Source organism: Gadus chalcogrammus, chromosome 10, assembly GCF_026213295.1.
Source record: "Gadus chalcogrammus isolate NIFS_2021 chromosome 10, NIFS_Gcha_1.0, whole genome shotgun sequence".
In the NCBI taxonomy this organism is placed as follows: Eukaryota; Metazoa; Chordata; class Actinopteri; order Gadiformes; family Gadidae; genus Gadus; species Gadus chalcogrammus.
In genome coordinates, this window is record NC_079421.1 from 1,786,123 (window position 1) to 1,812,091 (window position 25,969).

The 25,969-nt window shown below is 48.1% G+C and overlaps 3 protein-coding genes across 3 annotated transcripts; 2 read left to right on the plus strand and 1 right to left on the minus strand.

Moving 5' to 3' along the window:
* Positions 1-463: 463 nt before the first annotated feature.
* Positions 464-11,196, plus strand: mgarpa (mitochondria localized glutamic acid rich protein a). Its single transcript, XM_056601121.1, has 8 exons — positions 464-704; positions 2,637-2,737; positions 3,442-3,547; positions 5,386-5,391; positions 6,989-7,567; positions 8,896-9,824; positions 9,958-10,008; positions 10,122-11,196. The coding sequence occupies exons 1-7, from the start codon at positions 629-631 to the stop codon at positions 9,994-9,996; spliced, it is 1,836 nt and encodes a 611-aa protein (XP_056457096.1). The 5' UTR covers positions 464-628; the 3' UTR covers positions 9,997-10,008; positions 10,122-11,196.
* A 248-nt stretch (positions 11,197-11,444) lies between these two features.
* Positions 11,445-17,628, plus strand: LOC130390893 (ETS-related transcription factor Elf-2-like). Its single transcript, XM_056601070.1, has 10 exons — positions 11,445-11,799; positions 12,489-12,572; positions 12,985-13,098; positions 13,138-13,303; positions 13,786-13,896; positions 14,003-14,116; positions 14,610-14,693; positions 15,638-15,830; positions 16,271-16,513; positions 16,982-17,628. The coding sequence occupies exons 2-10, from the start codon at positions 12,498-12,500 to the stop codon at positions 17,625-17,627; spliced, it is 1,746 nt and encodes a 581-aa protein (XP_056457045.1). The 5' UTR covers positions 11,445-11,799; positions 12,489-12,497; the 3' UTR covers position 17,628.
* Positions 17,629-18,692: 1,064 nt separating this feature from the next.
* Positions 18,693-24,989, minus strand: nocta (nocturnin a). The gene is made up of 3 exons (XM_056600702.1): positions 24,362-24,989; positions 21,228-21,506; positions 18,693-20,635 (listed from the first exon to the last, which is right to left on the minus strand). Exons 1-3 carry the CDS (start codon positions 24,582-24,584, stop codon positions 19,773-19,775), a joined length of 1,365 nt encoding a protein of 454 aa, XP_056456677.1. The 5' UTR covers positions 24,585-24,989; the 3' UTR covers positions 18,693-19,772.
* Between the last annotated feature and the right edge of the window lie 980 nt (positions 24,990-25,969).

Genomic DNA, 25,969 nt, shown 5'->3' on the forward strand with positions numbered 1-25,969 from the left:
CAACAAAAAACAATAATTAATTATTCAGATTACTTTTTGGGTGCTCTGAACTTTGTGTCTGAGAAATGATATTGATATTCTTTCTGTCCCCCCCCCCCCCTTTATTGAGTAACAATGTACACAATAACAACACAAAATGTATGTTTATTGACAGTATGCATATCGTTTTGGTTCTCCTTATTTTTCCTTGAATATGCATTTTGCAAATGTCTTCTGACACTCATCCTACCTCTTTGTCCTATCCTACCTATCTTTGTCTTATTCTACCTATCTCTATTCAATAAGGGGATTAGGTAACTGTAAGTGCATCGTTGTTTCTCTTTCTTCTGACAAATGTACTTGATATAAGTCGCTTTGGATAAAAGCGTCTGCTAAATGCCCTAAATGTAAACATGTAGTTATATCTCATGTTATCATTACCTTTAGTTAAATGGCCTGTGACGTCAAAGGGGGCGGGATCGTAGCGTGCGCATCTATATTGCGCAACAGTCGGCAGGACAGACGAAGAGTCCACAGTACACGCGGTCAGACCATAGTGAGCGCTGCTCCAGTTCGCCCAGTCATTCATTACGCGTTTTGCGAGACTCCATCATCTCCCATCTGTACTAGCCGCATCCCTGAAGCAGCGATGTTTTCCTGCAGAGCAGCCTGGCAGAGGTGCGGTCCATTGGTGAGGAGGGCAGCCTTCAGGGGCCCAAAGGACGGTAAGGACTGACGTCCAGACGTTGAATTGGGTATGGTATGTGCTGGACCCCGGTCGTGAGACGCATAGGGTCCGTACATTATTCCATCATGGCGACCGGCTGGGATTCGCGATCCACCAGAGGCCTGCTAGAACATTTTGTTCTATTATGCAAGATGTGTTCATACATGAAACCAGAGAGATGCAGCGGGTCGTAGATTATGGCACCTGAAGGTCAAATTGTATTTCTGAATATTGCAATTTAATTCGAGATGGAGTCCTAGGGCTATTCCTACCATATCCAATATAATGAGTATGCAGATTTATTACATCTCTACTGACTTATTGGTTTAGCTGTTTGAAATGTGTGCACGACGTGGCTGTATTAAGGCAATGCCATCCAACTCGTTATAAACGTCCTCTTGTGATCTTCATTGGGTTTCTGGTTCTTCACTGCGGGTCGCATTGAACTTGAAGCATCGCTATTTTAATTGACTGAACCCCCCAAACATCCTAAACGCTATGGATGGAATCAAGTGCATCCAACATTGCATCCCATCCTAGTGTCATATTTGGGAAAGTACTCTACATTTACAAAGAAATGCGTTAAGTTTGACCTTCGTCTCCGTGGAGGGAGCTGCGTCACGTGGTGCGTGACGGTGTCTCGATGTAAAGGACGGCTGCGTCAGAGGAAGGCATTCCTGTTATGTGCTGTGCGTTTTGAGCGTCTACTATTGCACAGCTCTCACGAAGAACAGAGGCCAGAGCAACATGACCCCGCGCCATACTAGTGGATGAGCTTAACTTTACTCTTATCAGGAACTACATAAAGATTGGAAGAACCTTGTTCAAGTTCTAGCGTAAACCTCTTTATTGTCTCCAACATGACATGGTACTTCGCACGAACCTCCTGCCACTTTATTTCATTTTGTCCACTAGTGGACTGCTTAATGAGAGAGGGGGGCGGGGTCATGAGGAAGTCCCGTTAAGACGGACCAATCAACCCTTATCCAACCTAGACCCTTGTCAATAGATGAGAGAAATGCGTTTGAGTTTTTTCCCCTGTCATAAAAAAGCTGTCATTCATTCCATCACTAAAGAATAGCATTTCTTTAGCAGTTTCTTGATGTACACCCTTGAATAAGAAATTAACCCCAATTGATTAATGCAATTGTTGAAGCGCCAGACTAAATATCTATTTATATTTATGTAAAAAATGTAAATTCTGTGTTAGTTATACCGTAAGTGTGAACTGTGTTTTCAGAGTTGACTGCATAACGGGGGGCATTAACAGGACTTCGGTTGCCCTCTGCAGTAAAAGCTGCTATGTGGAAATGCCCGTTCAGAAGTATAGTACTGAAACTACCAGATTTATTTAGAAAGATACAAGGCAACAAGTAAATATCTAACAATGTAAAAAGTCTGGTTCTACCAAATCCATTGTGTGCTTGGTATACTGGCTTGTATTTGACACGCCAGCGTGCATATTTTTGGCCAACTAAATCTCTTGCTGCAGCCAGTCAGGAAGGGAGGGGTCATAAGCCAGGTTAAGTCTTCACCTTCCCCCCCCCCCCCTTCCTTCTCAAGCTAATGCTCGTTGTGTTGTGGCACTGTATCTTGTTGGCCGACTTTCTACTGCCTCTAATATAGCTGCCCTTTTTGTCTAAAAGAGAAACACTGGGAATCCTTGATGGTCTTCGTATAGATGCGCTAGTCTTATGTCATGATGTGATTAGTCGCATTTCATTTAGATGACAACTTGTCATTCTGTTAAATTAGCACTTTTATATGTCAGCTGTTTATTGACGGTGTATTGACATAGTAAATGATCATGCCAATTTTCTCGACCGATCATTATTGGCACACTGAAATTGGAAATAAAGTGTTGGATCCAGTAATGGAAAACATAAAGGCCTTATTGATAAATCTTTGTAATTGTGTGTATTTCTTGTAGTTGTTCAGCGGCGGCAGATGTCGACTGTGCCCGGGGGCTCTGGGGAGAACATAGTCTATGCTCTGCTATGTGGTGGAGCGTTCGTAGGCTCCCTCGCGTATGTAAGTACCACGTTTTCCATTCACCTTTCGAAAATATAATTAAGATGTATGTAACATTTCCCCACAAAAGGACTAATCCTTTGTTGTATATTTTTGTCGAGTTTTGTCCTTGGTTGAACATTGTCGCAAACATTTGGGATAATGCAAGAAGAATCTAGTTTCATTCAAGGTAACGGTGTTCAGTGGATCAGCAATAGCCTCATGTCCACTTTGCAAGCTAACTTATACTTAGTTTAGCTTGATTGTTTTGACTGCGGATTACGCCTCGGTCTCAGTTAAATTCGCCACACAACATTGGCTTCTGCTGTATGGGTACTTACAAATGTACGTTAACTACTGTTACTATGTAATTAGTCAGACTTGAATACGAAATAAGACCGGACTAACCGTAACGTGATAAAACTTTGAATGAAGCAAATTTACACCATGTCAAATTAGTCGTTGGTGTGGCAGCAAATGGTTTAAGGATGACAAAGTAACTGCTTTCTAAACGGTAAGCTTAAGTTGGGGACAACTCGACAATATTTTTAATTTGGACTACAGTATATAGGTAAAACGTTTGGTGTCTATGTTGCAGATGGTGCCTTTCTTAAAACCTTGTGGCTCCTAACTTTCAAATGGGACACTGAACTTAGAGGAGCGACGGCCATAAGAATGCTTATGTCCAGTTTGATGTTAATACTTGTGTTGTGGGTTCTCACCAGGTGTATAGCACCCTGTCGTCCGACCATACCCGGTACAATGACCGTGTGGAACAGATCCAAGCTAGACCTAAGACGGACTGGGTGCCCAAACCATGGCCACCAAAGAGTAAGTACATTTCCCTTTGCCTGTTGGCCAGCACAAGCTTCAGTCACTAAACCTCAAATGTTTAGAAAGGGTTTGTTTTCTTGTTAAAGCAATGCTGCTTAAGACGGGCAGTAGCTTCCATTTTTGAGGTCAATGGGGAGCCTTTGGAGGGGGGGGGGGGGGGGTTGCTGTCTGACCCCGTGGGGGGGACGATGACATTTATGCTGATTTTCATGCATACTGTTGGCCTGCAGGTCAAGATTATTAATACTTTTGTTTAATATTTAGCAAAATATGTATTTATTACACGGCTCTTCTCAATGCTGTAGAATGCTCCGTTCACTTGCATGGGCCTTCCCTGACTTCCAGCGGTCAATTATTTTTGGTAATTGATAGGTGCTAAGCAGATAATGACCGCTGTCAAGGGAAGTCGATTTTTTTTTTTGCCTCTGATTCACGTCTTTCGTAGCACTCCGCAAGTAGTCCGATAACTTGTCAACCCCAGCGTATTCGGTTGCTAAGCGAAGTTAACGTCTTTGGGAAACTATTTATCTGATGATCAACACTACGATTGGTAACAAATAAATTGTAGAAAACATACCGTGTGAGGTTATTTTTTTAGTTTTTGCAAGTAGCCGTGTAATAAGCGGAATAATGTATAGAGCGCCGGTCATTATCGAAAATAAGCCCCTTCAGTGCGAAGCAAGACACCTCCACTCCGCGTTGGTGTCCGGTTGGGACTTTTTTTTCCCAATAATGACCGGCGTTCTATACATTATCCCTTGCATATTTATTTATTTTTGGGACGTCGTAGTTAAGGCGGCAGGCGTCTGCTGCTTAGGCAGCCTAAGCTTTACTGTGCTGTTGGAAGCCCTGCTCTTTCTTTCTTTGCGAACTCATGAACTGCCTTCAGATTTCACTTCAAGCACTTGCACATCGTACTCACCCACTACATTGAGTCCAGGCTTTCATCATTTAACAATGAGATGAAGATTACTTAAAGTGATCAATCAACAGGTTTGATTCACATAGGTGACCTGATATCTAACAAGGTGGCAGCAAAAAACATGTGTTTAACACACAAGGCTGTATTTAGCATGCATTTGTTCCGTTACCTTTTCTGTAAGTGCATCACTTCGGATTGTTATTGGGGATGTGAATAACTAAAAAATGTTATGGTCGAATAATCGGTGGGTGGTATGAACGAATAATCGATTATTCGTTTTGTGCCGACATTCACAAAGGCAGCCATGGATCATCGGAAAGAAATCACTTGATATCTTGAACGCATTATATGCTATAGACCCTAGAGTATCTGTTGTATAAAGGCTGGGACGAATTTCGAATTTTAAATATGTACATTGCATAACGTTGGCTCATAGCTGAGCGGACTAGAATACCTCCCGTTGCCAAGTCGTAGCTAAGGTCTGTCCTATTTACTGGAGGAGTGAGCAACGTTTCCGTTGCATAAGAACCTTACGGGAGGGTAATGGTTGTTCCAGGTATTAGTCAAACCCTCAGGCGTTACCAGGGAAACAAAGCTTGTGAAAAACTTTTATATTTGAACGGGAAGAAATGTTAACGGTCCAAATGTTAAATATTTGGACCCTCAGGAACGAATAATCGAATATTCTAATTTCTGACCCATCCCTAATTGTTATGCCATTACATCTTCATTATTATTATTATTGTGTTGGAATGTTAGGCATATTGAGTGTACCTGATATGTTTTGGTAATTCATACTGGCCACTTGGCAGTTGTTCATACAATAAGTCACGGTTCCCACTGTAACATGGTATTAACATGGTTCACGTAACCTCTTCTAATGAGAGCATTTTATTTGTCTTCTGTCTTGCAGGTCAAGGTGAGTTCTGCTGATGTCATTCATAAGCATGGCCTGGCTCGCTCCTGACTAATCACAGGTGGCATGGGGTATGATCTTTGCTGTGGGTTTCACTACAACAATCCTTTATTCTTGCTCTTTGCCACTTGTGCTCCCACACACTGAGTTTATGGTAATGTTTGTATCACCAAATGGTGCACTTCTGAATTTATTATTTGTTTAAATTCATGCCACCATCTTTGTAATCAGGTGGTCCTTTCCCACCTTGTTCTACTGGTCAGCTAGTGACTTTAATTGGAGCAAATGCATGCAAAGGCATCATGTAAACAAATCTGTACAAGAAGATTAACAAATGGCTCTTGGGTATTCTTGACGATAAACAATGTTCCATAGTTGCATTTGGGTTGGCAGAACGTTGAGAACCCTGTTTTCCTCAGCCTTTCCTGCATTCACCTTTGTGTTCCAAAGACCTCAATTGGTGCGAATAGGGCGCTAGGCACCCATTCTTTGTACTGTTCCTGGGCACATCCTCCTTCCCTTCTATCCTTGACATCTATTCTTTTTGAATTACCAAAATGGATACATTTGTATCCAAACAAATGTTCCCAACCTGTGCACCAAGTGAGAATAACAGACGGACTCTTGAGTAGTGTGCTATTGTCAAAGTGTTAATTCCCGTAAAAAGAAAGAAAAATAATTCCCCTTTGCGATTCACCTGCTGCTCATTTTCAATGAGTCTTGAAACCATATTTCCTTTTTGTTAGATTTTTGGAGTAACTATGACATTGTGTAGTCTAATTTACTGGTAAACCCTAATTCTCTTTCTTTACTCTTTCCAGCCTAATGCTAACTCTAAGGTCCCCTGGACCCTTGGGCTTCCCCTCCTAGAACTGGCTCTTTGATTTTTTCTTTTTTGTGGACCAGCGACTGAACAACCTTTCATCGCTCTTTTCACTCTTCCTGTGACCAAAAAAATGGTCTCCCCACTGAGATGTGACCTTGCTTTGAACTTTTGGTGCTGCTCCTCCTCTATTCGATCCTTCACGCGCAAACATTTTCATTAGCCACCTTCTGGGAATAGGCGGAATGGACTTGCTACGTAAAAAAAACTGTCATTACTGTTTGCACTATCTTTGGATGGCTAAAAGGTTTGCTAATGCCTGAAATGTAACAACCAGTGTCTTTGGGAGGGATTAAAATCTGCACAAAGTAAACTACTTGGGTTGTCTTGATGTCCGTCTCACTTCTGACTTGTTTGACTAGTTTACAATTAACCGACCGCATGGTAATGATGGTAAGACACTAAATATATGCCCTCCTCACTTCCTCCCTTCCTTCACTTTAACCTGCCTCTCTTTAGTGTAATGTCTACCCTTCCCCCTATTGTCCTGTTCTCCTCTCTCCCTCCTTTTGGGTTTGCATGCGCCTTTTTGTAGTCCGACCCGCTAGCGGTGTTGGGCTCCTACGGTTGGGACGAGCACAGCACAGGGAACGCCGGTAAGGTCTCTCGGTGTCGGGCGCTTACGGCTCTTCCTCAAGATGTACGGGATCGCCGTGGTTATAAAATGAGGAGCAATGTGATAAGCCAGTAAATCTTTTTAGTGTTTCACTTTGGTAGTGTCAGATATTCCCTTTTTTAAGATTGATTCTGTTCAATTACAAATGCTTGTGATTCTAAGATTTGACTCTTTAAGTCGCCATGTAATTGCATGTTTTATATCCATGCTGGGCCCTTTTTTCTTTTTATTATCTAGAGTGAACGCCTCCACTCAAACCAGGACTAACCCCTCCGCCGTCTCCTTGGTTTCAGGTGAGGAGGAGGAGGAGGAGGAAGCGGCCGCTGAGGAAGAAGCCGCCGAGGAAGAAGCCGTCGAGGTAGAAGCCGTCGAGGTAGAAGCCGTCAAGGTAGAAGCTGAGGCTGCTGCGGAGGTGGAGGCACCTGTAGACGTGGTGGTGGAGGAGGAGGCTCCTGGGGAAGACGCGGTGGTGGAGGCTCCCGTGGCCGAGGTGGTCGCCGAGGTGGTCGCCGAAGTCGCCGAGGTGGTCGCCGAGGTGGTGGTCGAGGCCGCAGAGGCGGTGGTCGAGGCCGCACAGGAGGTGGCGGCGGTGGCAGAGGAGGTGGCGCAGGTGGCCGAAGCCGTGGAGGAGGCGGCCCAGGCGCTGACGGAGCCGGCGGCGGCCGAGACGGAGAACAACGGTACGGCTGCTGCTCCCCTCGTGGAGGAAGCAGATTCCTCCTAAGATCTGGTCCGGGGGTGACGGGAGGAGCACGGAGGCACAGCTGTCCACCTCCCAAAGCCTTTTCAGACCCCCCCCCCCACCCCCAGCCAGTGTAACGTCCCCTCCCCCCTTCTCCTCAGTCCTCCTAGACACTAAACCATCCCAAATGCATACATTGACCCCACTGGAGATGTCTGATATTTATTTTTGGGTAGAGCCAAATGTCCTAGCTTCCAGGTTTGACCATGTTTCAGCTCCCTCGTTCAATGCGTCGTCTCTGACGAGCGTGCGAGGGACTGGAGTGTGACCATGTGCTGTGTTTCTGTTGGTTATGAGAGCCTTGATGTGGAAGTCCCAAATTTACCCCTGCTGACTGGAAGTGGGTAAATGCAATGTTTTCATCAACTTGTAAAACCACTATTGGTGAGATCCACAGATACCATTTATCAATCTTTCCTCATCCAGCTACCCTGTAATACCACTTTGATTTATGCGTTCCATTACCCTAATCAGCTTCTTAAGCTTAACCTGTCCACTGGTACAGAGGCAATGTTCACATGGATTAAATGGCAGCAGGTTGAACAATTAATTTTAAATGCGTTAGTATTCTATTTAAACCCAATTATTCAATGTAGGGATTCTCTTTATGCGAGACCTGAAAGACACTGTACATTTTTAATTTATAATTTTGTGCTTCTTTGCCATACATCAGTGAGTGTAAATTTGTCTTTAGTCATGCGGCTGTGACTATAGCTAAAAGATTGCTCTGAGATTGTGTACAAGCTTTTAATTTAGTGGTGTGACTTTTTCCAACTGTTGATCTGTCATCATGCACAGGGAAGTAGCTAACGAACGAAACTCCAACCATGTGTAGACTCAATGGCTTAAAATTGGTGTGGGCTATGGGAGGTTACTCATTAAGCCATACAATAAAGTTCTATCAACATGAAAAGGATTTACTCCAGTCTTTTTGTCTGAATTTGGTCTGCGTGCACCAATATGTGCATTGGTGCTTTGAATCTTCAAGGTATTGCATATTATAGAAAGTGTTCTAATAGCTGTTTTCATGTTCAGTTTCGAAGGATGATTGACTCAATGTTTTATTTCATTAATTTATGAGCATATTTGGTTGTCTGCTATAAAATGTCTAAAGTTTCTACATCCATCAATCCAAAACAAGTAGATTAGCAGTATTAACTAAGCTATATATGCATTTCTTTCATATCTACAATGGTAAACTCGTAGCACTTTATTCGTTGTGACGAGGGTCTGTGATGTTTTGAATGGCTGCCTTTTGTGTTGCAGTGCTGGCAGCTGCCTCTACGACTGAGGCACTAAGGGTGGCTGAGGTAATCGACGCAACCCTACCTGTGGAAGAGCCTGTCTCTGTTAAAGCTGCGCCAGTGGAAGTGGAGGCCCCGGCGCCAGTGGAAGAGGCCCCGGCCCCAGTGGAAGTGGAGGCCCCAGTGGAAGTGGAGGCCCCAGTGGAAGTGGAGGCCCCGGCGCCAGTGGAAGAGGCCCCGGCCCCAGTGGAAGAGGCCCCGGCCCCAGTGGAAGTGGAGGCCCCTGTGCCAGTGGAAGTGGAGGCCCCTGCGGAAGTGGAAGTGGAGGCCCCTGTGCCAGTGGAAGTGGAGGCCCCTGCGGAAGTGGAAGTGGAGGCCCCTGTGCCAGTGGAAGTTAAGGCCCCTGTGCCAGTGGAAGTTGAGGCCCCAGTGGAAGTGGAGGCCCCGGCGCCAGTGGAAGTTGAGGCCCCTGTGCCAGTGGAAGTGGAGGCCCCTGTGCCAGTGGAAGTTGAGGCCCCAGTGGAAGTGGAGGCCCCAGTGGAAGTGGAGGCCCCTGCGCCTGTGGAAGTGGAGGCCCCTGCGGAAGTGGAGGCCCCTGCGGAAGTGGAGGCCCCTGCGCCTGTGGAAGTGGAGGCCCCAGTGGAAGTGGAGGCCCCAGTGGAAGTGGAGGCCCCAGCGCCTGCTGAAGCTGCGCCAGTGGAAGAGGCTGCACCGTCTTCAGAAGTCGTCGCTGCTGAAGCGGCGTCAGCGGAGGCCGAGGCCTCGGTGGAAGACGGTGCCCCAGAAGCGTCTTGTCCGGTGTCCCAGGCCCGGGCCGACGAGCCCCAGAGGGAGTACATCGTCGTCGTGCTGGAGGGAGCGCCCAAGAGCGAGAAAAACCCCAAAGTACTTGGTGTGGGGCCGGCGACTGGAAGACTCATCCCGGCGCCAGACGACGACGCTCCCTCTGAGGTACCTGGAGAATTCATTAACCACAGGAATACTTAAATGATTGCTGATCCGTGATTAATCCATGGCATTGGTAGTTACTGCTTTGTAATGAATGCGGAACGTCTAAACATGTACTTTATACATTGTCTTTTAGAGCCAAGAGAGAGTGCTTCTAAGGATGCAAATGCAGTAGATCTTGCGAGAGGTACTGTGGCTTTCCTCTTCTTAATCAGGAGCATCAACTGGGATCACATTGCATGTAAGGTGTCACTGCCAAGTTTATTATGTGGGTTTTTAACAATTTCTTCTCCCCAACAGTAAATTAATCAACAAAGACTCCCTCCGTGCAGAATGACCGAAAGGATGTGCCTTTTTCAATCCTATGTTCTTACCTCCAATAACAGTGTTTGCAATAAAAATATAAAGTTGTTTTTTTTTTTAACTCAAAGAAACTGCTCAAGCAACTTTATCAAAATGTATTGTGCAACAATGAGCCATCGAAATGACTATTAACCTCACGGCACTTTAACAATTATTCATGTAGCTGCATGCCAACCAATACTGAAGCCCTACATTACTGTGCTCATGGAAAACGTTCCATGTTTCACACAACGGATAAACAGTTTTGGGCCTTGGTACTTTCACTCCACTTGTGATACTCAACAGAAGGGATAAATGGGAGAAATAGTCCCTCAACGAAAATCATGTTTTTCTTTAAAGATTGTTTTTTTAAATCCCAGTAGTTAATTCACTTTTATGATGTGGTACATATATTCAATGAAATGGTCTGTAAAGGGAAGGTGCCCGTGTTTCTGAATGTTGATGGACATTACTGACATTAGGCACTTCTACACACAGCGATGGAAGACTTGGCTAGACATGGGTTGACCAGGATATACATGCAGACCTTGTTATTGGCAAATATTTGTTATTGTCTTGAAGGAATAAATGCAGTTTATGGTTATTAAGAGGTAAATTGGATGCTGGTAAGCCAATTCATGTTTGAATTGGAGATGATGTTATGAAATAGTGACTTTATAAGGTGTTTGTGTTTAGTGTCAAACAATGGAATAGGTGCTTGAGGAGTAGAGTTCTTGCTATGTTACATTCGACAGCTAACTAAATATGGTATTGATCTGAAAATGTCTGTTTCAAATATGTTTTTTCAGCTATCTTTTCCTTCCGATTACTCCATTTGCTTGTGTTTGCTTATACTTAAAAACACAGATCAGGAAGAGTGAAGATGAGGAACAGGAGCATATTGAATAATGGCTATTCTGCACATTTTTTCTTCTGTTATGGTTTACAGAGGTGATCATCCTGAAAGCTTTTGTGTAGGTTTAAATGTGAATGTGAATAAAAAGGTAAAACGAATATAATGGTATGTTTTTTTACATAACTATTGTACAAATAATTATTGTACAAGAATACAAATCTTCTTGGGCTACATAGTGTTGAGCCATATTAAAATTATATAAATTGTATTCGGTCATTTGCTCGCTCAATAACACATTTTAAATAGAAAGGTACATGCGCGGGGGTTTGTTGTTACTGGAACCCTTCGTTGCGTCATCACGTCATGTGTCATTCCAGCGGGCAGCAGGAGGTCCTACGCATAGAGATGTCTATGGTCCTACGGCTCAGAGCTTACGTCATGACGTCATCGCGTCATGCGTCATCCCAGGGCAGGAGGTCCTACGGCTCAGAGCTGGCGCGCCGGAAAGCAACGAAACAAGGATTAATCCAAATACTATTGATGGAACTAAAATTTGATTTTCTTTGGGTATTTTATGTATTCATTGTTGAAGATACATTTTCAATGTAGTTTTTAGTGATTGCATCTTGACATCACTTGTTTATTCCAACACAAGGAAGCGCTCGGCCCTGCTAACTCTATTAGCTAACATTAGCTCCAGGAGACTGGTAGCTAACATTAGCTCCAGGAGGGCCCGCTACGCGGCTGAAGGAAACAGTTTATCTTGAAGAAGCTCAAAAGGTATGGGGGAATAAAGAACAAGAAGTATCTGTCCGCTGTTGACAAGTGTAGCACGCTGATTAGATGTAGCACGAAGGAAGAGTTAGCGATCTCTATGAAGCTAAGCTACTTGTTTGTTAGCTGGAGCTACTGTGCTAAGGAGCGCTACCGTTGAGGAACCTGGATACTTAAACTTAGTGTTTAACGCTCTCATTAAGTCATTTGAACCTTAATATGGTGTTAGTCGCGTGTAACTTACCGTAATACGTTGAGATAATCATGCAGATATGAGTTGAGGTGAAGAAGTTGAGCCTCTCAGCTAGCGCCTCATAAAGTAAACACAGCATCAGGCTCCAACACTGCAGTACACTAAGGCTGCAACACTAATGCACCGTTCAGTACACTAAGGCTCCAAGACTGCAATAAACTACAGTACACCAAGGTGCCAACACGAATGTACACTACGGTACACTAAGGCTCCAACACTAATGTACACTACAGTAAACTAGGGCACAAACACTACACACAACGCTGCACTACACACATTGGCTTGCGCTTCTAGAGGTTTGTTATGCATTTTGACTAATTTTATCCCACTTTTTGTACCTTTTGAAACGAGCCATATATGTCAGTATTTTTATGAATACAGATAGGAGAAGCCATCATTCCGCCATCGCCCCACACTTATTGACCCTTGGTGTTTTTGGCAGGAATGAGTGATGACTTCTGTTGTGATGTCAGACAGCGGAGGGAACATAGTTGAATATGTCACCGTGATGGAGGACCCACAGCAGGTAGGCCGAGCCCCACTTCACACCAAAGACTATATATAGGGATAATAACACTGTTTCGGCATCGAGCTCAGGGCTGCCATTACGGCGGGGTCCATTGGATTCTATCTACATCATTTCAAGTCTTTGGACTATTTAAGTTAAAAAAAAACAGTACAGTGTGTATACACCTTCTTCTATTTGTACAACTCTTAAACTCGGTTTTCTCAACAACAGATTCAGACTTTTTGTGACTGTGGCCGTGTCCATACGTATGCATGACAAGATCTTTATTTGAACGATACTAGTTGTTGGGAATCACTTCTAAATTGCTTTCCCGTTTGCTGGTTTAAGATAATTTTTTGGATGCAAACATAAGGTGACACTGAGGCTCCATGGCTAATTTGATCTGTGCCTCCCGATGTTGGGGGAGCAGGGTGACCAGTATGCCTGTGAGGAGGAGGAGGTGGTGCAGCAGGAAGAAGAGGTGGTGATCGAGGAGGTGACTGGACAGGAGGAGGAGGAGGAGGAGGGGGAGGAGGAGGAGGTGGTGGTCGAGGGAGACGATGGAGGCATGGTGTTCCAGGAGGTGGAGGAGGAGGAGGAGGAGTGCCCGGCAGTGATCGTGGAGGAGGTGCCCAGTGCCCAGGTGGAGCAGTGCTACGCCGCCCAGGTGCTGGTGTACGGCGAAGAGACGTACTTGATGCAGGACGTGGCCGATGAGCAGGAGGTGGTGACGGAGGTGGTCGAGACGGGTGAGTCCTGAAGGTGTTCAGGAGGAGTTATTAAGGATGTGTTTGACTCTAAATAATCAGCATCACCCCCCTGAGCACCACTTTTGATCAGGGGCCAATTACAGTTTTATGCAAATCAAAAAGCAAAATCTTCCCAGATTTATCGTCTTTTCTTAGCACCCAGTTTCGCAAAAAAACGTAATCTATCTTTAATGCAAATTTTCTATTGTGCTGATGTGTAGAATGGTGTCTTTTGTACCCGGGAAATGTTACTATGCCCACACACGTTTTAGAAACAGTAAATATGAAGTAAAGGCCCATTTCAATCAATGTAATGGGTGGTTTCTTAATACAACACAATAGGTCAACTTTCTTTGGAGCCATGCCGCCCCCTGCTGGTGAATCTCTCTGTCTAATCTTAAGGGTTCTAAAGCTCTGCGCGGTAGGGTTCTGAAGCTTTGTGCGGTACATGATCTCTCCGTCCTCTGTCTGTGCTTTCCCAGTGGAGATGTCGGGTCACGACATGGTGTGTTTCGACAAGACGTTCGAGGCGGCCGAGGCCCTGCTCCACATGGAATCCCCCGGCCTGGGCCTCCACCCGGAGCGCAACTCGGGTCAGTCCCGTCTCCTCCACATTCAGCGTCGCCCACAGCCAGGTCCCAGGACTGTGGCGTGCAGAGGGTGGTTGTGTGATCATGTGACGTGTGTGCTGCTCCTCAGAGGATGTGATGATGGAGACGGTGGTGGAGGTATCCACGGAGTGCGCTCCGGTGGAGGAAGACTCCTTCCCTGTTCCCTCAGAGTGCGAGCCAGCGGTGAAGAAGAGGAGAGGCGGTGAGTCACGCTAGTCTCCATGTTCACTGGGCTCTCTTCAGAGACATCTGGAATACCAGTCAGTCATCTTGCATTGGTTAACCAGTCAGCCAATCATCTCACTGGTTGAAGGGACTTTCTTCTCTGTGGCTAAGTTTTGGCACAAACCAATGTTAAGGACGTATTGCCCAAAAAAGGGAGTTTGATAACGCGTCCGTGATCTAGGCTTACTAAAACGCACACATTTAGTGACACGGTTTTGAGATTCTCTATAAAACAGTATTTTTCCTAAGGTTTATCTGTACCCTTTCAGCATATTGTATTAATTGGCCATAAAATTAAATGTATTGATCAACTGTGCTCACATCAAGTTGATGTGTAGCCAGTTCACCCTACACATGAACTGGTGTCCTGGAGATTCATCCTCATGTTACCTCAGCCATCACACGTTTCCTTTTTGGTTATTTTGTTGCACTCTGAGTAAAGGAACATGAACTGACATGTGCACCTGCAGGAGGACGCAAACCAAAGACGCACCAGCCGGCCTCCAACGGTTCCTTTGAGCTGGGGATCAAGAAGAGACCGAGGGAGAGTAAAGGTGCGCTGAGAACCTCCTGAAGGAGACCGCCCGCACCCCGTCCTCACTCGACACAAGATACTTGTAGAGCACTAGGGTTGTGTTGTTTATTAGAGTTCAGAGGGCAAACGTTGAGCCCCCTCCCCAAATGAGCCCCCCTTTGAAAAGTGTGCCATTCACACACCAGCTTCGATAAGGCGTTGTGAGCCACAGATGAGGTGGATCCACCCCAACACATTCTGGAATAGATGCCCTGAGGTCAGAAATGGGCCGGGTGCGATCGTAGTGGTCGCGTACAGAGGCAGACGCAGTCGACAAGGGAAGCAAATGGCGCTCACATCTAACCGCACCTTTTGTGCATGATAACACGCAGACAAACAAACCAGATTATCGGCCTTTGGACAGTCTGGGGAGATCGATGACACGAGTCTGTCGCCTGTGTTCTTTTTTCCGCCGATTCCCACTTTTGTATCGGCCATGCCCAAATCGTTCAGTCTGACCAATCTGATCGGTGGAGTGCTAGATATTGACTAGCGTATCAGTTATCGAGAAGACGTGAGGTGACAATGGTAAACCAACCAGATAAAGTTTATTATAGTCATATTATTTATTGCTATATATTTATTATTGTTTTTACTACCCATCGTATTAGTTTCGATTTTTCAGCGAGTAATGACAACAATCCTTCTTGACTACTCAATACTCACGACTGACAACAATGAATGACAACAGCGTGCTCTGTGTTATGGCTTAAGGAGATGGTCCGTCATTTCCGCCTGCTGTTATGGAGACATTATGTCTCGCCCAATCGCAGAACGTACACTCAAGTCGCTAGTCGGTCAGGTGTGTTCTTCGCACTTTTTTGACGGGAGCTGACTGATCAGTCCGATTGCCTCTTCTGGCGACGATCGGCAGTCTGATTGGTGGGTAACGAGCTTTATGAGGGTTGTCTGATGCTCTTCCAGGAAACACCACCTACCTGTGGGAGTTCCTGCTGGAGCTGTTGCAGGACAAGAACACGTGTCCCAGGTACATCAAGTGGATGCAGCGGGAAAAGGGCATCTTCAAGCTGGTGGACTCCAAGGCCGTGTCCAAGCTGTGGGGGAAACACAAGAACAAGCCCGACATGAACTACGAAACCATGGGGCGGGCACTCAGGTAATATGTACAGATGTGTATATCTAACCGACCATGCTGCAACTCACATAGGGCAGGCCCCAGACTAATGGTTAGGATTGGACAGACATTTGGTCAGATGATGATCCTGACGACCAATGGGGTGGTATTTAGTTGTGCTGTTTGGACTCAGGGCTCACTCCGGTCTCTGTTGATTGAGCTCTGTTTCATTGTGCAGTCCAAGCTTTGCTGTCCTTGTTTCTTTTGTTATTCGATAGTGTCACGCAGTAGTTGGGGGGGACTGAGGTTTATCCAGTATACCAGAATCAATTCTTAACATGGCGTGAATGTTGTGCTGACCCTTTTATACTCAAGGACCCACATGGGAGACCCGAGTGGTCCCAGTAACAAAAGGCCGAAGCTCTGCAGAGCTGTTGTTGTCTCGTATGGAAACAGAACACCTGTGTGGTCCTCCCCGTCAGGTATTACTACCAGAGGGGCATCCTGGCCAAGGTGGAGGGCCAGCGCCTGGCCTACCAGTTCAAGGACATGCCCAAGAACATCCGCGTGATCGAGGACGAGGACGGCGACGAGGCCGAGGACGCCGAGGGCGTGATGGTCAACGAGCACCAGATGGCCGTCCACCACCTGGCCCAGGAGCAGAGCGGCGTGGGGCTGCCGCAGCACAGCTACGTCACCGTCATCCCCGCCAACGCCGGGACCAGGTGCGTACCCCCGACCGAGAGAGGGAGAGAGGGAGAGAGGGAGAGAGGGAGGGAGAGAGAGAGAGAGAGAGAGAGGGAGAGAGGGAGAGAGAGAGGGTGAGAGGGTGAGAGAGAGAGAGAGAGAGAGAGAGAGAGAGAGAGAGAGAGAGAGAGAGAGAGAGAGAGAGAGAGAGAGAGAGAGAGAGAGAGAGAGAGAGAGGGAGAGGGAGGGGGGGAGAGAGAGAGAGAGAGAGAGAGAGAGAGAGAGAGAGAGAGAGAGAGGGTGAGAGGGTGAGAGGGAGAGGGAGAGAGAGAGAGAGAGAGAGAGAGAGAGAGAGAGAGAGAGAGAGAGAGAGAGAGAGAGAGAGAGAGAGAGAGTGTGAGTGTGTGTCTCTCTCTACGTCTGGAGAAGGGGGTTGTGCCCTGCATGTGGCCTCCCTCCCTGTTCCGACCGACGGGGTCATGTGTTTGTGTGCTTCCCCCCGGCAGGTCCATCCGCACCCTGCCCCTGGTGATGACCAACTCGCTGGGCCAGGTCACGTTAAACTCCTCCCCCATCTTCACCACCTCGGGGGCCGGCGGCGCCCTCACCCTGGGGGGCTCGTCCGGCGGCCCGCCGCCCAAGCTGGTGATCCAGGCCATGCCCTCGGTGCTGCCGGCGCCGGGCGCCAAGGCGGGCGAGAAGATCACCATCATCACCATCCCGGCCAACCAGCTGGCCAGCCTGATGCAGGCCAACTCGGCCGGCCAGCTCACCCAGTTCCTCCAGGCCCGGACGCTCGCCGGGGCCCACCTGACCACCACGCAGGTGGGCCCCAAGGCGGCGGCCGCCCCCCCCCCCGCCGCCGGCGCCACCCTGCAGCTGGCCCCCGGCCGCCAGGGGCCCCAGCTCATCCTGGCCAAGCCGGCGGCCCTGGCGCAGGCGCTGCCGCAGCTCACCGTTCAGCGCGTGGCGCCGCCGCCGCAACACGCCGCCGCCGTCGTCACGGCGACCGTCCACGTGTCTCCCGCTCCGGTGGCGGCGGTCTCCGTACCGGTGGGGCCGGCGCCGGCCCCTCAGACTGACCCCGCCGCGGCGAGGGGCCCCCAGGAAGCGGGGGCGTCGCCCGCCCCAGAGGACTCGAAGGACTCCTAGTCCACCCCCCCCCTCTCCCCCCCCCCCCCCCCTACCACCCTCCATCCTCCCACTCTCCAGGCCAAAGACCCGGGGGCCCCGACGTCCAGGGGCCCGGGCGTCCAGGGGCCCCGGCGTCCAGGGGCCCCGGCGTCCAGGGGCCCCCCCTCAGGGCCCGGGGAGGGTTTGGCGAGAGAGAAATGACTCTGGACTACTGCTAGATATCAGCACAGCGCTGGACGTCCCCCCCAGGCTGAGAACAGGCCCAGGGCCTCCTCCCATTGGCCCAGGCTGAGAACAGGGCCAGGGCCTCCTCCCATTGGCCCAGGCTGAGAACAGGCCCAGGGCCTCCTCCCATTGGCCCAGGCTGAGAACAGGGCCCAGGGCCTCCTCCCATTGGCCCAGGCTCAACGTGGGGCCCAGGGCCTCCTCCCATTGGCCCAGGCTCAACGTGGGGCTCAGGAGCTCCTCTCATTGGCCCAGGCTCAACATGGGGCTCAGGAGCTCCTCCCATTGGCCCAGGCTCAACGTGGGGCTCAGGAGCTCCTCCCATTGGCCCAGGCGCAACGTGGGGCCCAGGGCCTCCTCCCATTGGCCCAGGCTCAACATGGAGCTCAGGGCCTCCTCCCATTGGCCCTGGCTCAACATGGGGCCCAGGGCCTCCTCCCATTGGCCCAGGCTCAACATGGGGCCCAGGGCCTCCTCCCATTGGCCCAGGCTCAACATGGGGCTCAGGGCCTCCTCCCATTGGCCCAGGCTCAACGTGGGGTTCAGGGCCTCCTCCCATTGGCCCAGCTCTACCATCTCATTTGGAAACCTAATTATCCAGGAAGGGCTTCAAAAGTCCCAACAAAGCCGGAAAAAAAAGGGACCCTCTTTCTACGTCCGCTTCACAGCTCATCCCATCCAACATGGATGGGCAGCCTTAGATTGTTAATTGTACAAATGCCTTTTGTAATTAAAACAAATATGAAAAAGCCCAAGCAGACTTTGTTGTACATAAAAACGAAAAAAATATTTTTTTTGATACCCACCTGGCATGTGTCATTGCAGCAGACACTAATTGCTATGTTGTTCTGCGTTTCTTTCAAGCAACCCCACCACCCCCTCCCTCTGCTTTCTGTTGTCCATTTTTTACCATACATAAGGGAGTGAAAGGATGTCTGCTTAAAGAATAAATACTTAGACATTGTGCGCTTTTTGAATAATATACTATTTTTTCTTGTACTATCAGTGTATTGATGTAGATTTTACTTAAATATGTATTATAAAAAGAAGTGAATAAAACTCAATGGATTTATTGTACTCTTGGTTCTCATGTACTAAGCAATGTAAGCCTGTCGCAGAACATACTTATGGAACAACATTTAGGAACAGGGTTCCATAAAACTAGTGTCAGGCTGTTCCATGCTATTACACTAACAAGTACACTCAAGTGTTACGCACATTTTTTAGGGGGAGGGGGGATCAAATCTGGGAACCATATTTGAAATGATCAAATATATAATTGACAAACAAGTTTTGAATATAGTTACTTTATTTTGTCACAGCAACAATTCCCTAATTAACTTGTACTTTTACAAAGTAGCAATAAATTAAACAACGGTAATATAACACCATTATGTAGAAAAATATTTTTTTAAATATCATTAAATAGATGCTGGTCAAAATAAAATAAATAACTTGGTTACCGCTTTCCAGTGTAAAGTAACCTCATCAAACAAAAAAAGGACGAATCCCATCATTTGTGCCCCGCTGTCTTGTAAACACTCACTTACTTGCATTCCAACCTCTCAAATAAGCAGTTGAACGGTTTCCACTCATGAAAATAACTTTACGGTTGAAGTGAAACTCATTCCTAAGGATAACGTTACGAGGTATGCCAAGTGAAACTCACTCCTAAGGATAACGTTACGGTTGAAGTGAAACTCATTCCTAAGGATAACGGTACGTAAGTGAAGTGAAACTCCTTCCTACGGATAACGTTACGAGGTTAGCCAAGTGAAACTCCTTCCTAACGATAACATTACGAGGTAAGTGAAGTGAAACTCCTTGCTACGGATAACGTTACGAGGTAAGTGAAGTGAACCTCCTTGCTACGGATAACGTTACGAGGTAAGTGAAGGGAACCTCCTTCCCCTCGCTGAGCAGCCCGCCCACACAGCCTCACATCAGCCTGTGAGGGAGCTCTCTGAAGCTGACGTCGCAGAGCAGCGACAGGTGGTCCGAGGGGTAGTGGTAGGAGGGCAGCCGGTCGGGCCCGATCTGCTCCTCGCCGGGGATGTCCAGCAGCGTCTCCACGCTGAGCGACTCCCGGCTGTACCAGATGTAGTCCAGCGTGCCCCGGCTCTCCCCGGACGGGCGGATCTTCCAGGTGGTGTAAGGGGGCTCCGTCAGCCCGTCGGCGCTCAGCAGCCTGTAGGCCGAGTCCAGCCCTAGCGACGACGCCAGGAACCGCCGGTACACATCCTCCGAGGGCTCGGCGTTGAAGTCCCCGCACACCAGCAGCGGGAGCCCCGCCGCGCCGTCCGCCTCGCAGGCCGCGGCCCGGGACGTGATGGCCCGCAGGCGGCGCAGCAGGTCGGCTCCTTGCGCGCTCCGCATCCTCTCCCAGCCGCTGCGGGCCTTCAGGTGGGTGACGGCCACGCACAGCCCCCGGCCCGTGGCGCGGCAGCGCAGCGACTGCACGATGGCCACCTGGTTGGTGGGCAGCATCATGGCCGAGAGACGCAGGTGGTCGGTGGCCGTCGGGGAGAAGCGCTCGCGGCTGTAGAAGAGGGCGCAGCCGTCGGGCCCGTTGTTGGGCTCCACGTCCAGGCAGGGCGAGCGGGGCTTGGGCAGGAAGCTGCCGCGGTAGCCCAGGCTGCTGAGGACGGGCAGGAAGGTGTCGTGGTAGTGGTCGACCTCCTGCAGGCACACCACGTCGGGCCGGTGGGTGAGGATCTCCTCCAGGATCAGGTACTTCCTCTCCCGCCAGTCGAGGGCGTCCGGCGGGCAGCGCACAAAGCCGTCCTTACCCTCCCCGAGAGCTGCAGGGGGGGGGGGGGGGGGGGAGAGAAGGGACGCTTTAGAGGGACTAAGGAGGGTTTTTTGCTCGTTGTTGTTTCGCCGTCGTGTCTGCGTATTCCGATGACTTTACAGATGATGATGATGATGATGAATCAGATATGTCATTGATAGGGAGTGGAGAAGAGAGGAGTACAGTTCATGGAGAGGACGGAGAGGTGAAGAGTAGGGCTGGGCGATTAATCGAAATTCGATCTCCATTTAGATTTTAGCGTCAAACGATCACAAAATTAACATAATATTTTTCGATTATATATTTTTTTAGAACAGCTGGATACATATCTGTACATTATTTTAGATTTGAACATTTTCTTTTGGACCATTTAGTGTACTTTTTTTAAGGCGAAATCTCTAAATTCTAAACAAACTGTTTTTGAGAGAGACATGCTGAATAAACACGTCATGTTTTCAAACTCCAAAAATAATCGTTTGAATAATCGTGATTTCAATATTGACCAAAATAATCGTGACAACGATCTTTTCCATAATCGAGCCGCCCTAGTGGAGAGTGGATCCATACAGTCAGACGGACGGACGGACGGACGGCCCTCTCACCCTGGGCCAGGACGTTCCACTGCAGCACACGGACCCGGGGCGAGGCGCTGTGGCGGCAGCAGTTGCCCGGGGCGCGGCTGGAGACCAGCTCCCGGCGGGGCCGGGCCGGCCGGCCTCGGAGGGCCTCCGCGCACTGACGGAGCAGCTGGTCAGGGTCCGCCTGGGGGTCGGCCTCGGGGTCGGCCTCGGGGTCGGCCTCGGGGTCCGGGTGAAGCCCCCCGTCGAGCGGCTGGGCCAGGGTGCTGAAGGGCCGGCTGCTGCTGGAGCCCATAGGACGTCCTGTGGAAGAGACAGGGGAGGGGGTTCAGGGAGGGGCTACACACACGCACGCGCACGCACGTGGGTGTGTCATGCGGTACAGTGAACGGGGAACACAGAGAACAGAGCTCACTGCTTGGACTCATCCAGAAGCCTCTCCTTCAGCTAGTATCTGAGCATTGGTCCTCAAGGTGCGGCCCGCGGGCCAATGGCGGCCCGCAGAAACATTCCTGCCGGCCCGCAATGACATACAGATTATTAATTTAAATAAATATAAAGAGAAAAGTCGACTCTCTAGCTTTCAATTAAATCCTGTTACATTTGTTCGTTTTAATCCTACAGGGACCGATTCATCAGAACGACACCTCCATATGCTGTTGTCCTGACCACTAGAAACCAGTCGGAACCGGTGCTACAAAGTGTGGTCCAATGAGGTCATGATGTTAGCTACAACATTGTTTAGTCCATTGAGGTCATGATGTTAGCTACAACATTGTTTAGTCCATTGAGGTCATGATGTTAGCTATAACATTGTTTAGTCCAATGAGGGCATGATGTTAGCTCTAATATCGTTTGGTCCAATGAGGTTATGATATTAGCTTTAGAATCGTGTGGTCTAATGAGGTAAAGTGCACTTTTACCTCATTAGACCACTTGATGTACCGCCAAGTCATAAAGACCGAATAATATTGCTGCCGCTATCTCAGTAGGACCACTGACCCTCCGAATGGTTACTTATCAACCAACATGTAATGAGCACGTGGACCAAAGCCCACGCCTGTCACGCTGCGACAGTCACTGTGGAAAATTCTCCTCTCTCCCAAAACGCGTTTACATGTCCCATGAAAAATGATATTCCATTATAATTTTGAGAAGCTGTCAAACCTCTGGCATCCTGCCGTAATGTCAAGTAGGGCAAAACTGAATGAAACTAATAAAAAAGCAAGACCATCACCATGAGATCTAGATAGGTTACTACTAATTATTTGGACTGTGCCACATTTGCCCGCTCACCTTTAATTCAACACAACGCCAAATGTCCTCTTCAGTCTAATATCTCCTCCTCAGCTTAATATCTCCTATTCAGCCCAATATCTCTTATGACGGTCCAGCTTCTTCCTCTGCTCACATCTCTATTTGGCTCTCTGCCTTAACATCCGTGTCTCTTAAGCCCAGTTCAGACCAAAGATTCGCCTTGCAACGACTTGCAACTCACAACTCCTTGCGACTCCTTGCAACGACCCGTTCACACCGCCCCTGCGATGTTCTAAATCCGTCTCGTTGCAAGGTGAATCTTTGGTCTGAACTGGGCTTTACTCTCTCCGTTCGCTTGGTTCCGTTGCAATCAAGGCAGAAATGTTTATCACCAGTCTGGTCTACTGACTTGTGAAGTTGTGTACCCGTGCGTTTACAGTAAGAACCGTCTGCATGCGGTGATATCGAGACATCCTAGACAGCCTTTAACTGATGACCTATTCAGTGGGGGGAAGGGACACACAATTGCTTACCCAACGTCTTCTAATTTAGTTAGATGAATGTAATAAGAATCCAGCCTTGATTAGGGAAGTATTCAGAGTTTTTGGAATTATACCAGCCGTGTTTTTCGACTTGTTCGACTATTTCGACTTTTGTGTACCAACTGCTGTTGAAGGATGCATTTTCGGACTACTCACAGCCTAATTCGTAGGTCATTGGGAGGCTGTGTGCGTTTAAATAGAAGGCAAATTGTGTTAGCTGGTCGTTTATTAGGAATCCTGAACAGGAGCGCCCTGGAAGAATATGAATCACATGACCACCCGACCGGGGGATTGGGTGGGTGTGGATTTAAGCTAAAGAAGCAGATGCCACCTTTTTATTTTAAGGCTGCCGGAAATAGAAAAATAAGAAAATTACTTTAATCTAAATGTATTTTTTGTTTTGGGACAGTATTTGTTCCTGAGAAAGGCCTTCAAAAAATAGTTTTTCCACTGTCATTCACTGATTCTTTGGGGTTCTGTGTTTTGAAATATAATGAACATTCAAAATAAGGGTTAGCACCTGTGGCATTACCTCTTCTTTTAAATCGTGCAATTCATATCAGCCTCAAAACGAATCACACACATTCATTCCATTAGAACTGGGAAAAGACAGAAGGAGAGACTGAGTGAAAATTGTGGCATAATGCACACGCATGACAGAACAGGAGTGAGAGAGTGAAACGTGGGCCACTTCTTAAGGCCCGTTACATAACATGTGCCAGAAAAGAAGTTCCATTATAATGTTCTCCCTCTGTAGGGCTATAGGGAAATACAAATGGAACAATTACACGATAGTGCCGTGTTGTGTGCAGGAGAAGGTAAAATCTATAGCAACTTATTACCGCCAACTTTCCCGCTGGATGGATTTAGCTTTGACCTAATGACCTTCTGCTGATTCCCAGAGCAGGTTATTAATATACCGTCCTCCTGAACTCATTGTTTTACCAGCAACACTGTCCCTTGGAAAATAAACCATCTCAAGCTACAATAGCAACCAAACCTGTGCCAGTGTGAGAGCAGGCTACTACAAGAAACCGGCCTGTTGAACCTTTGGCCAGGGGGCAACATCCGCCCAGAGAGCACCATGCGATGAGCACAGAACACAACATCCTGCCGGATGGAACGACAGCTCGAGGCCAACACGTGCGGCTTGGAAGACGATGCTCTCATCCGAACAGCCTAGTCAGCCTATTGAAATTACATTCTCGCTCCGATTGGATTGATTAAAAACAGAAAATATACACAATATACGAATTATTTCTTAGATTTGTCATTTTCTCCATGTCAATGTGTCTTTCCACTTTGGGGATGTATAGGGCGCAGAGTAGGTCCACCGTCTCCGTGTCATCAGGAGCCTACCTGGTCCTGTGTTGGCCGTAGTTTGTGATGCTCCAGCCGCCTTCCACTCTGGCTCGTGGCTGCCGGCTTCCGCTTCCCCTCCTGCTCCGGTGGTGTGCCCGGGTCCCGGCGCGGGGCTGGACGGGGACGCGGAACAGAACCCTCTCCTGACAGAAAGTTGCCCACGGGATGAGACGCACAGCGCGGCCAGATGTCGGCCGAGGAGGAGCAGCGCGGTGGTCATTCCTGCTCGGGGGTCCAGAAGAGACAGTCAGGGTTTGACGACCACCAACTCTTCAAAGGTTGGTCGCTTCGGTTGACTGAATCATTTACTTGAAGGGAAACCGTTCGAGTATTCTGTTAGTATAGTTTCACCGGACAGTCTCTTTTCCATCGTACTGAGTGACTCAAGTGTTACGTCACGTTTCCAGGGGCGGACGGTAGATGGATCAGTCCTAAACATGAACCAGAAGCGGCCACAACAGTCCAGTTTGAAGTTGTTTTCAAACAGAAATATTGTTATGCTTTTATCTTTAATCAATACCGTACTAAATTATTTGAATGCACGGTGATAGCTTTATATACGTAAAATTCCGCCTCTTGTGGAAGTGGTTCCGTCTGCGGAGGAGGAATTCTGTTAACACATCTGATAGAGGCGGGATTCATTTATAGACGTCATTCCACGACGCACCAATCGGAGCTCGACGCTCAGTCTGGTACGTGACGCAGGGACTCGTCACGGTGTCCTGTGTTCACGCAGACAGAATGGTGTGATCCAGATGCTTCGGGCCTCGACGAATAGTCAAATCTCCTGACCTTTATCGCTCCTTTACTTAACCTTTGTGGATAACGTCATCGGGTCAAGGAGAGATCAAATGGTGCTTCCCTTTCGAACATTGGAAAAGACAGCACTGCTTATGAATTCGAATCCACTTTTCCTAACCAATGTCATTGCGCGACGGCGAGTATTGCTGACCTCCAGCGTTTCTAGGGTCGAACTACAGTTTTCCAAAGTTGGACTACAACAAGCGGCCTAATCATTTAGGTCGGACTTGGCCAACGGGAATATTTTAGGCCATTTTAATCCCAATTCACATCTAAAAAAAAAGAGGCTCAACTGATTTAAAATTAAATGCCCCCAGTAGTCTTTCTGAAATGTGAAGTCGGCATTCAATTTTCTTACGTGAATATTGTGTGCTTAATAACCAGCAATAAATGATTTCATTTCAATTCAAATGATATGTTTCTGAGAATTCGTAGAGGCCCCAGCCATCCGAGTGGCAAGTGGGAAAAATATCCCAGCTTTATTGCGGCATTTAACAGCATTAAGCCCCCTTTTGGTCGGGCCACCTCGGAATTTTGTCCGTTGGCTTGTGTCGATACGTCAAGTGTCGATACGTCATCTTTAAGCGCAGGACCCCGAGTCGACCTGGCAGCCGAGTCGATCTGGTACCCACACCGCCTTCAAAACGCTCCCGAGTTTCCGGGAGGTTTGGAGGTCGAACCTTATGCCGCACTCAACACGCTCTGCAGTTCCCGGGAGTTTCGGATGTTCGGACCTGAAGCTTGGAGGAAAGTGTTCTGAGCACTCAGTTGGGTCGGAGTTTTAGCTCAGAGTTTCGTTCAGAC